The sequence below is a fragment of the Phyllopteryx taeniolatus genome, chromosome 6, assembly GCF_024500385.1.
Source record: "Phyllopteryx taeniolatus isolate TA_2022b chromosome 6, UOR_Ptae_1.2, whole genome shotgun sequence".
NCBI classification, from domain to species: domain Eukaryota; kingdom Metazoa; phylum Chordata; class Actinopteri; order Syngnathiformes; family Syngnathidae; genus Phyllopteryx; species Phyllopteryx taeniolatus.
The window spans coordinates 18,324,001-18,337,546 of NC_084507.1; the positions used below are offsets into that span (position 1 = coordinate 18,324,001).

At 41.1% G+C, this 13,546-nt stretch overlaps 2 protein-coding genes across 4 annotated transcripts in view; one reads left to right on the top strand and one right to left on the bottom strand.

Annotated features, from left to right (window-relative positions):
• LOC133480080 (glutamate receptor ionotropic, NMDA 2D) overlaps window positions 1–13,546 on the bottom strand; it is a 92,746-nt gene that overhangs the window by 63,324 nt on the left and 15,876 nt on the right. The window lies entirely within an intron of this gene.
• Window positions 1–13,546, top strand: part of pitpnc1b (phosphatidylinositol transfer protein cytoplasmic 1b) — a 98,343-nt gene that overhangs the window by 14,568 nt on the left and 70,229 nt on the right. The window contains exon 2 of the mRNA XM_061777757.1: window positions 9,325–9,381. Coding sequence (XP_061633741.1) covers window positions 9,325–9,381 — 57 coding nt within the window. The remainder of the gene's footprint in view (window positions 1–9,324; window positions 9,382–13,546) is intronic.

The window sequence follows — 13,546 nt, forward strand, 5'->3', positions numbered from 1 at the left end:
GAGGCGGAAGTGCTAACCAGTCGCAAGCGGAATATCTTCGCACAAATTATTTTGTTCTGTTTGCCAATTGTATGACCTTCAGGTAAAAAAAATACATCTATCATCCATCCACTTTCTATAATGCATGTCCTCATAAGGGTAGCAGGTAAGCTAGAGCCTAAACAACCATTGAAACTCACATTCACACCAGTAGACATTTTAGAGCAAGGTGTTAAACTTGTTTTCCTCACTGGCAACATCATAGTTCCAGTTGCCCCCAGGGGCCCAGTCATAATGGTGAAAACACAAAAATCTATAATCACTAGGGCTGTAACGGTACACCAAAAATCAAACTTCGCTTCGTACCTTGGTTTTAAGGTCACAGTTCGGTTTACATTCAGTAAAACGGGAACAGATGTAATAAATTGACTGTAAAATGCATTAACAAAATACATAATAAAGTACAATACAAAAAGCAGCTGCAAAAATAGTTTTGCAGCTTTTCCATAGGTTTTTTTTTTCCTTTTAGAAAACTAGGGCTGCAACTAACGATTTTAATAATTGATTAATCTGTCATTTTTTGTATTAGTTGATTAATTGTATAAAGACATTTCCCCCCCAATCGCTTTATTCAAAAGCAGGACATTATTTCCCATTGATATAGATTGATTATGATTCAGTTACTGGTTTGGTCTGCAACATGTCAGAAAATAGGCAAAAATGTTGATTATTGTTGCATTCCTGAGTTCCAGACGTTTTTCTGCAGAGAGGCCTAAAATCAGGTAATTTGAATTTATCGAGCTTATCTATAGTATTTCACTAACAAAGAGCTCTGCCTACCTCTCCTCTCCCGAGTCAGCACTGTCAATACGTGCTCTCACAAGTGGGTCTTCTACACGGAGGCAACCAATCGGAGAAAAAGGGGCGGTCTTAGCCAAATATGGACAACATGGATACAAAACTGGGTCATGCAGAAGTAGCTGTCAGAGGGGCCTTTTCTGCATACTTGTATGACAAAACCAAGGTGTTTTTTCTCAATGAAATTCACATGTCCATGTTAGAGAATCACTCTCTGGAGGTCTAAATAGCCAAAATATGGGAGCTTTAGGGCACCACTCTACATACAAATATAACCATACTAAGAATGACAATTTTGAGTAACCCAACAAATTAACACATGAACATTTCTTAAATGAAATATTTAATTAATATTTGTATAAAGACGGACTAACTTCTTGTGAGAACAGGCTGTCTGTGAGCAAGCAATCACAGCTTACCGAACAAGGCTGCAGTGAAGTAAATCCTCATCTACATTATCTGACTAAAGCAAATCCAATCTGCAATACTGCAAACAGAACAATGAAAAGCGTGTGTGGAAGCTGACAGTAAACACAAACTAAGGAGAGCTGAGGTTGAACGAGAATTGTTTCACTTGACTTTCTGCCTCCGATGAATCTTTTGTTGCAATGCAAATCTTCACATTTTCCCCTCCAGCTCCCTCATATGAAAAATAAATAGTATAAAAAACATCTCTTGGCAAAGGGTTGCTAACGTGACCTTTGAGTTTAGCATTATCTTAATGAGATGTTGTAAACTTTTGATTGATCAGTATACAAACAGATACTGTATTTAATTTTGTCAACAAGCAGCTGACTATATTGACATTTGTTTTTTTCCAGTTATTTTTTGCTACGATCAAACATGCCAACAATTGTGAGAAGCCAGCTCAAAAGCACCTTCAGGAATACTTAAGAGTGTTATTTAAAAAGAGAAATGTTAACGCAGGCTGCCTCCAAGTACACTTCAACCATTTCAACTGCGCTGCACCATATAGTCACTTAGATTCCCAATGTTTATCCACATGAAGCTGTTGCTGGTGCGTGTGCAGGTCTCAAAGCAACACCTGCACTAGTTTGGAACTTTATTGCGCTTTTAAGTAGCTGAAGGCAAATTATCTTCTTTTGAAGGTGTGTCATTCTATGGTGGGGAGCAGCAAAGGGAGAAATTGTGTTGCAGAAAGAGAAAACTGGGAGGTAGGAAATATCCTCTAACGAGTTCCAAGTGTTGTTAGTGAAAAAGTAATTTGACTGTCAGCAGCCCAGACAACAAACCTAATCTCTTTTGGCAGCCTCGTATTTTATTTTATTTTTTTCTTTCACTTAACGTAGAGAGAATACGGGAACATATCTGCCCAACAATAGCCATGCAAAACAGATTGTGTTCAATGACAATGTGGCGTACAACCGATCAATACTCATAACAGTAGTTTATGGAGTCCTCATACAGTGGAAACTCAAAGACCTCTGAGGAAGTCCTTCCATCTGTTTTCTAATGTACAACACATTAGGGTTGAGAGGCAGGGTACACCCTGGGCTGGTTGCCAGTCAATCTCAGGCCACATACAGTACTGTAGAGACAAACATTTACACTCACATTCACACCTATGAACAATTTAAAGTCTTTGATTTACCAAATACAGTGGTACCTTGACTTGCGAGTTTAATTTGTTCCTTGACCAAGCTTGTCACTCAATTTCACTCATATCGCGGGACAATTTGAATTCAATTGCCATTCATTCGTTCAGCCCCCCACTAAATCAAATAAAATCAAATCAAACTTTATTTGTATAGCTTGGAGGACACTAGGACCATGCCTCTTACCCATCAGTCAGGGAGGTGGAGGCGTGTGCAAACTGTTTTGGCGTAGAAGAGAGTTTTGGCGCAATGTTGTATACAGTTTGCAGTCAAGGAATAAAGACGTTTTTACCCAAGTACATGCGTTCCTTTTATCCTGCCACATTGGTGATGTTCCTAGCAGCTGATGAAGATGTGTCTTCCTTGGTCATGGTGTCAACCTAACTCTCGCAACTCGCGTTGAGGCTGCCGGAGTTTTGGCAAAATGACCCGGTTTCGTGGTTTTAGCATGTCGAAGCGCTGTTCCACCTAAGAGGAATCACCACAGATGAACCAAAGAATTACAGGGTCATTACGGCCGTCGACCAACAGACAACCCGTTGCGCTATCCAGCTGTTGCGCGCACCTCAGAGTAACGGAAAATATGACGCGCTTAAGCGACTTTTGCTCAAGAGGTACAGTCTCTCTGACTCGGAGAGGCTGTATAGGCTCCTTTCCCTGCCCGGGTTGGGCGATGGAACAGCAGTAGACCTTGTGGACAATATGCTGTTGCTTTTGGGCTTGGATGAACACGGTTTAATTTTCTCGCACATTTTTCTACGCCAATTGCCGCCTCCAGTACGGACGGTGTTGGCCAACTCCGCTTGCCTGGCTAACGCAATTACTGGGGCTTGGCCTCCATATCCCGGTCACCAGCTCTTCCAGCTCCTTCCCTTAGGTTAGCGCTACCGATCAATGCAAACTAGAACTAGCGGACATTCCAACAGCTTCTTCCCTCTTGCAATCAACTTCTTAAACAGCTAACCTACAATTCCATTGCAACATGCTGCCAATTTTTTTGTCCCGAGTTTGTTGTCACATTTCTGTCGGGCCAATTATACATACTCGTGCACTCACTGTTGTAGTCTCGCCACGCTGCACTATTTGCATATCTGTTGTTGACCAATATTGGCCACTCATGCCATCTGCACCACTTGCACACTGATTGAGGAGTATCTGCAACATTTGCACAATCAACATTGTCCCAGATTATCGCGCTACTAGTCACTTTAAACTGCATACACTCCTTGAAGTCTCGGCGCCCTTTGCACAATGGTCATTGCACCGGACTATTGCTATATTAGTCATTCAAACTGCTCTAAGTGCTTGAGGACTCTGCATCTTTTTGCACAATTGTCAAAAAAAATAAATAAATGTACCGGCATTACCAGAAAACTAGCAACCCTTTATTGCTCTGGGACTGTTTTTTTTTGTCAATGTCTTTATGTCTCAAAAGTGTCTGTCAATTGACTGTTGTCGTACTAGAGCGGCTCCAACTACCAGAGACAAATTCCTCGTGTGTTTTTTTTTGGACATACTTGGCATCCATCCATCCATTTTCCAAGCCGCTTATCCTCACAAGGGTCACGGGCGTGCTGGAGCCTATCCCAGCTATCTTCGGGCAGGAGGCGGGTTACACCCTGAACTGGTTGCCAGCCAATCACAGACATACTTGGCAAATAAAGATGATTCTGATTATATTGTAACCGTTCTATTGATTCTATTGGGACTGGAACATATCCTCTGTGATAAACTAGGGTTCACAGTACATTCAAATTCACTGTTCCTCGTTTAAGATGACACATTTCCAATCTCCCAGTTCTCTGAATTGGAGCTTTGTATCTGCAACTGCCAAGCCCCCTCCACCGTCCCACTCCCCCACCCCCACCCACCCGCCAAACAAAAACAAATTCTCTATGATTTTGAGTAAACCATCATCACAATGTTCTCAGATGACCCTCCTTTCTCGTTCACTGTACATCTGCACCGAGTGGCCTGCGGTGACAATTGCGGGAGTGACAGGAGGGCGGGAGAGAGACAGGAAGCAACGGAGCTGCCGTCCGTCCACACCTCTCGGAGCCCTTTCTTTTTGCCTCCTCCCAACGGAGGCGCTGTGCCAGACACCACGCGGTGTCACATCTGCGGGTGGGGAAACATGAATGAGGATGGGAGCATGGTACACTGTGGAAGTGCAATGTTCAGCGTTGTTATTAGGCCATGTGCAGCTTCATTCCGTTCTGTCATGCAGAGTAATGGAGCTGCTCCCTGTTGCCTTTGGCTGCAGCTAAAGTCAATCAGGCTGGGCTCCTCTGGACAGTCAATACAGTAGAACACACGTGAAATATATGCACGGCGCTGTAGAGATCTAGAGAAGATGTAGAGCCATCTTAGAGAAGGGGTCCTTTCTTGAAGACTATATGTTTGTTCTTTTTTTCACTTGTACACATTGAAGTGTGATAGACCAGTGTGGCCTCTGTAATTTTCTTCCCCCATCGCTATAGCGTACTATAGCAATATAATATCACATATGATAAGACTAAGCAACAGTGTGCCGTCCAGTGTGCATATACTTGTGTGTGTGTAGGTGTGCGTGTGATATGGCATTGTAGGGGAGCTTAGGAATGAAGAGAAGAGTGCAGCTGGAGCTCAGTGCTCCTCGTGTTAATTGGCCCATACTTCAATCACAGCCTGTGGAGTGTGTCCTCTATCGCAATAGATCCACTCTCTCTCTGTCCTGCACACACACACACACACACTCACACATTGACACAAACATATCCACAGACACACGCAGCCCGCACTGGTTTGCTGTGTATAAACTCTTTGGTTCATGCCTCCCTTCCATTATCCCCTCTGCAGCATGTTGATCTCCATCCACTGTGTTTTTTCCTTCTCCATGGCATGCACGTCTTTATCTTTGCCTTCTTTCACTCTGCCTTACTCCCACCCCCACCCGTTCCACTTCTTCCCTCTATGATCCATTTCATGTCGACGAGCGGCCATTGAACAGAGTGATCAGTGCAGCAGCATGTGGACAGTGGGTTGGGCGATATGGACTAAAATTCATATAACGGTATAAATTGAATCGCTTCATGGGAACAGTATATTTTGGGATGTAATGTTAAGCATCAAAATTATACAGTGGTGTCTTTAGATAGGAGTTCATTCCTTGACCACACTCGTAACTCAAAACACGTAACCCAAAAAAATTGCAATGGATTTTTTTTTAACAAGAAAATCGCACTCTATAACATTATAATTTATCCAAACATACAGTAATGACATAATCAGATTGAAGAAGTATTAAACTGTTTTTGTTCCACGCTCTCATTCAATTCAAGAAGGCAGTATAAAGGCCAATTCATACTTTACACTTACTTTCCTGCCTGGATGCAACATCCAATCATATTGCAGCTGGGTGTGCCCTGCCTAAATCTCAAGGGGGATTCATATAGTCATTCTTTGTAGAGAATGAATAATACCGTTTATGACTGTGAGTACTGTTTTATTGTCTGGCTATACCGTTTGTATTCATCCGTTGCTTAAAGGGTTATAACACAGCCACATAGATGCTAATCATTGCCGATGATAGCATTAGCCTTAAGCTAGGAGACACAGAGTAAGCTATGTGGTTGTTTTAAATACACAATTTGGAATTGTTTTTGTTCTACTGTACAGTATGTTTAGTTTGACAGTAAACTTAAACTGACAGTGGCAATAAACAGCATAAAAGACACATATTTTGAAAATTCCATCCGACGCTGCCACCGTACACCGGTCGTATCTCAAGTTTGTGCTAACAAGTCAAAGCAAAACATGGCTGAATGATGGCTCGTATCTCAAAAAAGTGTAAGTCGCATCACTCGTATTTCAAGGCACCGCTATAATGGAAGTATTTCTGAATGGGCAATATATAGTCCCTTCGCAAAGCTAAATTGATTAAAACAACAGCAACAACAAACCAAAACCAAAGATACTGTATATTGCAATTTTGAGGACATTCACTGTGGAGACCTAAAATTAAAACTTAGCACTCTATGGTGCAACATAGTGCAAATGAACACAAATTGCTGATATTATACATATGTACAGTAAAATACTTTTTACATTATAGGCTCCTTCTCCTGGCTGAATAATTTACGCTTTAATAATTTTGTAATTCATTTCCAGTTTTCAGACGTGTGTGTTTACCGTGTAACTTGCATTATTATTTTTCCTCTTGACACATTAATTTACCTGCTAATTTGCTGTTCATAGTTGGCTAATCTGCGCTGTAACGTGGTTCCAGCCACATGCTCTGTATCGGTGCCCGATGGTGCTCTCCCTCCCCTCTCAATTCAAGCATGGGAGGGGCACTGGCCTTCAACCCACATTAATTAGCTCATTATTCATCACTTTCCTTTCTTTACTTTACATATTTGTTTAAAATTGAAACTTTTTTCTGTTTTTGTTTGTTTTCTGTTTTTTGCTACAAGTATGATTACAGTATTTTTTTAAACTACCATTATCCCTTACATTGTTAGGTTTTTCATAATTTTTCTGTGGTATATGTATTGTCACCCCCTTCACTTATCTACTGTATATCCAGAAACATTTAAACACACCCACAGTCGCATTCACAAATGTTGTGTATTTGTCTGTCTTATGTATTGTTGCTGGACAATAAAACAACAACAACAAAAACAAGCATTATCGCAATTGGTCAGTAAATCTCCACCGTAGGCCAAACTTGTACCATTTACCGCATATATCGTATATACTGTGCAGCCCTAGCACTCAGTGCTGCCTGTTGTTGTATTTATTTATTTTACAGCATGGTTACTCTGCTGCCTTCTTTCACTCCTGTAGGAGATGCTATCAAATTCACAAGTCATCAATCAAGGTCCTCTGCTGCCAGGTCCTTGCAGATACAAATATTCATAAGGAAGAAAAAAAACATGCCACGGGCTGATAACTCCTTTAGTGCTAGATGCTTTCATGAATGTTTTCTTTTTCTTATATGGAACAGTTACAGTCGAGAGGGTGACTGATTTAATATGGAAAATCAACTGCAGCTCCCAAACAAATTACGATAAATTGTAATTATGCACACGCTCATTCAGAAACACTCAAATATTCAGACAAGAGGGGCAAATCAGGGCTGCACTCATATTGCTATTATCCCGTTGAAGTTGTTTTTTCATCCTCTTTTTAAGGAGAAGCTGACATAAAAAAAACTCCACCAGGTAGATTCCATTTGTCCTTCTCGTGTTTTATAACCTTTCACCGATACAAACGGGAACAATCACCTTGACTTTCCACTCCTGTGTGCCTCCGTGACGTCATTTTATTCTGACATTTCAAGTCCCTTCGATTTCCATGTGGTCACTGGAAACTCGACGTTGCGCTTCAGGCCATCTCGGAGGTCGGATTCAAACGTCCCTTTTCGGATTGTGACTAAAGCTGCCGGAGCATTTCATTAGCTCCCCTTATATACATTATACATTGAGGGGATACATTTCATTATTTGACTAGGAGGACATGCCTCCCTTCATTTTCCTCTATGGCACAGGTATCAAACTCAAGGCCCAGGGGCCAGATCTGGACCGCCACATCAATTTATGTGGCCCACGAAAGCAAATCATGTGTGTCAACTTCCATGATTCTTGCTAAAATCTGTTCCAAATTTTTGTATAATATTCATATGTAATAAATAGTAATAAACTATTGTAAGCACGTTTTGCCTCCAAAACCCTTTTATAGTTACTTGAACAATAGTTGAACAAACTATTATTCTTGACTTCTAATTTCAAAACTAGTTATCCATCAATTTGTTGTCTATGTGTAATAATATGATGAGGCGAGTAAACATGGATATGGTTTTACAATCATAATGACCCTCTGAGGAAAACCGTATCTACAATGTGGCCCGCGACAAAAATGAGTTTGACACCCCTGATCTATGGATTGATGGAAATGAGATGGAGCTGACCCAGGACCTTGTTGTGGCGCAGCAATAACAATTATCTTACCTCATTTCCAAACAAAAAGCAACACATCTTAAGTCCTGCCCACTGTGATTTGTGGCCCTGTGTGACTGGAATCACATACAGTGTGCAGTTAATCATGGCTGAGATGTTCGGCATTACCTTATGCCATCTCTATGGATCATAACGCTCAGCGCATGGTGCATAATTACAAAATTGTGGTTCTAATGTTGCTTTAATATAGCATTGCAAGTTTCTTTAGTGATTGTGGCAGTTATCTAAAAGGAATAACTCAGATGATTTGGAATCTGCCTCACAGTTCTGAGGTCTGGGGTACAATCCCCGGCCCCGCCTGTGTAGAGTTTGCATGTTCTCCCCGTGCCTGTGTGGGTTTTCTCCGGGCACTCCGGTTTCCTCCCACATCCCATGCATGCTGGGTTAATTGAAAACTTTAAATTGCCCGTAAATGTGAATGTGATTGCGAATGGTTGTTTGTTTGTATGTGCCCTGCGATTGGCTGGCAACCAGTTCAGGGTGTACCCCGCCTCCTGCCCGATGATAGCTGGGATAGGCTCCAGCACTCCCGCGACCCTAGTGAGGATAAGCGGCTCAGAAAATGGATGGATGAATCGGTGTATGTGTGTGTGTGTGTGTGCCATTGATGTAATTCTTAGGACATTCCCAGGAGAGAAAAAAACACGCACACACCCTCATATTTATGATTTATTCAAACAGAAAATATACATTTGCTTATGAATGATTCATTGTTAAATGTCTCAATATCGACTTTTTCATTTGCGCTATCCCTTAATGCATGCCTGCAAAATCCGCACGCATGTGCGTCAGATGAGAAAACACATTTACAAATGGTTTACTACTCTCGTGGGTTTTCAGATGTAAATATAAGAAAGGTCATGTGCTTTCAGGTGGAGAGGCCATTGTCTGGGGAAGTTGCATCAGGGATTCTCCTGACAGAATGCACGGTAGGCTTTCATTCATTCTAACTAGCTGAACTCCACTTATATCAATAAAAATGGTATTGCAGCAGTATTTCGCTTAAGCAGGATACACATCCTGATTTTAGACAACCAATTTTTAAAATGTCAGGGATCCCACACGACAAGGAAAAAAAATCAGCATGTGTGTGCTTACGAGTAGTGTGTGGTATACTCGAGATGACACACCACATGCAAAACCATATCTCCACCCACAACTGCGAGTCTCCTCCCCCCAAACAAGAAGTCTGGCGTCGTACCAAGACTGATGTCTTTCTAGCTTGGCAGATGTCTAAAAGCTACTGGTTGCTTTTCTTGTTGGAGTTTGTAGTGCTGTAGAAGAGCTGTTTCTAATATTTTGGTTAGCTAATTTATCTTGTTGAGAGTGTTGAAATATTAGAGACATCTCTCAGTCATAAAAAATAACTGCTCACAGCTCAGTCTTTTGCATGAATTCTTTCTTTGCTTGTTAATAATAGAGATGATATCGCAGCACAGTCAGTGTGCAGTGCATTTACATAATGTGCTGTACATTCATGAATAAAAAGTAAGGCTGATTGTTGTTGTTGACTTTCTTTTAAAGCAAGTAGCGAGATGAAAATCAGCAACATATTGTGCCCGAATGCGACTGAACTGGACAATCGCAAACAAATTACAGTTGATGACTCACGCACGCACATCTGGTGATCGATTGACCCTCGCACACATCTGCACATACTGTATGTATATCGTCGCTGTCGGACGGAATCCTCGCATTCTTTTCAGGAGATCAACAAAATGGCATCTTGCTTGAGTTACCAAACATCATTTCACTCAAGATGGTATTATATATTATATTGCTGTATACACGGTTGCACACCAACATCAATACAACACCACCCCAAAATCATGTTCAATCGCAATTTCAATATGCAAAAAAAATTGCTACTTTATTACACTGTCCTTGATTAAAATTGTAGAACACGTTGCCAGCACTGCCCCAATACGTCGCCAGCACCAGGCATCAACCTCAAAGTCTGTGCTCATGCTGAACCCCCTACCAGACAAAAAGTCTTCAATACTTCACAAAAGCAAACTGTGGTGACATCATCTCGCCAAACTCTTTCTCAAAAGTCTTAGAGCCTTTACTCATGCAATCAAAAAATTTTTTTAAAAACAAGCTGACTAAGCAGTTTAATTAGGTGGAAATGAATTACCTTGGTGGCTGACCATTTCCTTCTGCACCGAAGCATCACAGTGATCCATTTTTAACAAGGCAGGCTTACTCGAATGTATCTAACCTAGCTATTTTCTCTCATTATTGTCTAAAAAACACTCAGACTTTCAATCTTGAGGCGACAAAATTCCGCATGGCTCCCACAGATTGACGGAAGACGTGGGAACGTGGGGACTGATCAATAACATTGATTTGTGAAAAAATATGAACTTCCGGCCATCTGGATGCATACTGTAGATCGGGTGTGTCAAACTCATTTTTGTCGCGGGCCACATTGTCGTCACGGTTTTCCTCAGAGGGCCGTTGACTGTGAAACCATATAAATGTTTCGTCACCTCATTATTACAAATTGATGGATACCTAGTTTTGAAATAAAAAGTCAAGGATAATAGTTTTTTCAACTATTGTTCAAGTTACCATTAACAGAAAATGCTTGCAATGTCTCAACGCTACTATTTATTGTTATTTTATGAGAATTTGAGAAATAATCATGGAAGTTGACACAGATGATTTGCTTTCGTGGGCCACATAAAATGACTTGGCGGGCCAGACTTGGCCCCCGGGCTTTGAGTTTGACACCTTTGCTGTAGATCATTTTGCATTTGAGACTATGTGAGTCCTTCGATGCATTTGTCATGGAAAGAATGAGTCCCAACCCGGGAACAATGAGTCCCCCAATGACTCCCTATCATCAGATACAGTAATCCTCCGCTATTTCATGGTTCTTGCTTTGCAGTCCTGCTATATTGCAGATTTTTATTGCAGTTGTTAATCTATTTTTGATACTGTTAGTACAATACTTTTGTGTTATCCATTGCTCTTGCTCTCTCTCAATATATTAAGTTTAGGCCTGTCATGATAGCAAATTTTTTTCCCAAAAAATAATCACGACAAACGATAGTACCGTTGATGTTTTTATGCCACTGATATAATGATATTAGAGCTTAATAATCCAAGTGCATCCTTTTTAAAAACAATTCACTTTTCAATTCCACAATTGAAAAAAATTATTCTAATTCTAAGAATAATGAACATTGACATAGTAATGTAGAATAATAAATAAAATATATTAGATTAAAAAAAACAAATAAAACAGACTCAGGCTGTGTTCACAAAAATTTCACTTAAACAACTATTACAAATTTGGCACAAAGGTATAATCAGTCATTAATGCCTTAAAAGGCAATATACTCCCAAACAAGTTTACAGTTGGTTAAGAAAAAGTGCCAAATAGCAACATAAATAACAACACAAGTACATCAAATCAACCTGTTTTGATTCAAGATTATAACTACTGTTCAAAAGTCTGCAGCCTTTCTTTAAACACTACTTTGTCAACATGTTCAATGGCTACATCTCTTATAATAGTGAGTACGCTCTACTGTATATAATGTGAGCATACGTGCACCATATACGCTGTCACGTGTGTGTTTGCATTGTTGGGCAAAGGGCTTCATTATTTGCAAGCTGACGGGAAACGGGAAATGCCCCACCATTTTTTTGGTACCAGCTGAAGAAATTGGGTGGGTGGATTTTGTCACTTTGAGGTTTTAAGTTGTGTTGTCTTGTCTTTGTTGCGACTTCAAATTCCACATACCAGATCGTTGGTGTTAGCGGTATGGCCGCGTTTATCTGGCTTGAATCCAAAGTCTTCCCACATCGTCACGCTAGCGTTAGGCTTTGAAACTAATTCCATTTATTACATTAACTGCGCACCTACCGTCTCGCCGTCAGAAACCTTAGCTTCGTGTATGCGAGCGCCCGCATTTAAAAAGCAGGCACGCACACACACACACACACACAAACGTGCGTGCACCCACACAGACAAGCACACGGAGGGTCCCCGCACCATTCAGAAGTTAGGGCGTATATGCGACCAAATGGTCCTGTCTTGTTAAAAAAAATCACACGCCGAATTATCAGCACCACGACTAAACCATAGCTGTGTCCTAAAACGTAGATTGACGCACATCAAATGAGATCCTTGTGTATGTCACTTCATACTGGGAAACGTGATTTTTGCTGTAAAAGCTTATATGATACGACATGACATTTTTGATTGGCCGTTACAGCTGCAATATTTCAACACCGTTTACCCGCATTCAAATTTTGCGTTCAGCCATATGGCTTGGTATGCGGCCGGCTTTAGCCTATATAACTACTTATTTGAAATCATGCTATGCCACAGAGCATGTACTCTATTATTTTGGTTCAATAACAGTAAATTGATCATTTTGCTAGTCTCTCACACAAGCCACACTGTTGCTCCACTCTGCTTGCACCAGCGCTTCCATTTATTCCCTCATTGATTGGCCAGACACTGGGATCACCTAACCACAGCTAAATCAGTCACTAATTAAAAGAGCACGATGAAAAGCAGCCGACACTGCAGCCTAGGAGGACCTGTAAGGTGAAGCGTTGTGTTTTAACAAAAAAGCAGCAGCCCTGCGCCACTACACAACCTGGCTGTGCATAGTAATAAGTAGCAATCTGATTGCGGGGATGAACAGATTAAAGTGACACAGAAAACCTTAAGTGATGACTATCCGTTTTTTGTGCAAGGTCACGTGCAGGCGCACACACACAAACACGCACACACTCACATCAGCAGGCATCTGTAATCCTGTGCATTGTGCACTGAATCTGTGTCAAGTGCAGTAGCAAAATCAAACCGAATTCAGGAGATAAATGGCAAGTTGTTCTTTTTCAAGTAACAACCGACTCATTTCACTGAAGCCCAGGCAGCAAGTCTGCATTAAATCTGTCGCTGCATAGCAATGGCGGGTAAGAGTGGTGTTATAGCGCAGCACATGACCTAAGGTGTTAGAAATACTTCTCTCACCCTATCCTATAAAGCTTAATGCATCCGTTTCCTCTGGAAAAATAAGGCAGCGGAAGCAAGACGACGCGAAGGAGTAAACCCGGTGGAGGTGTTTT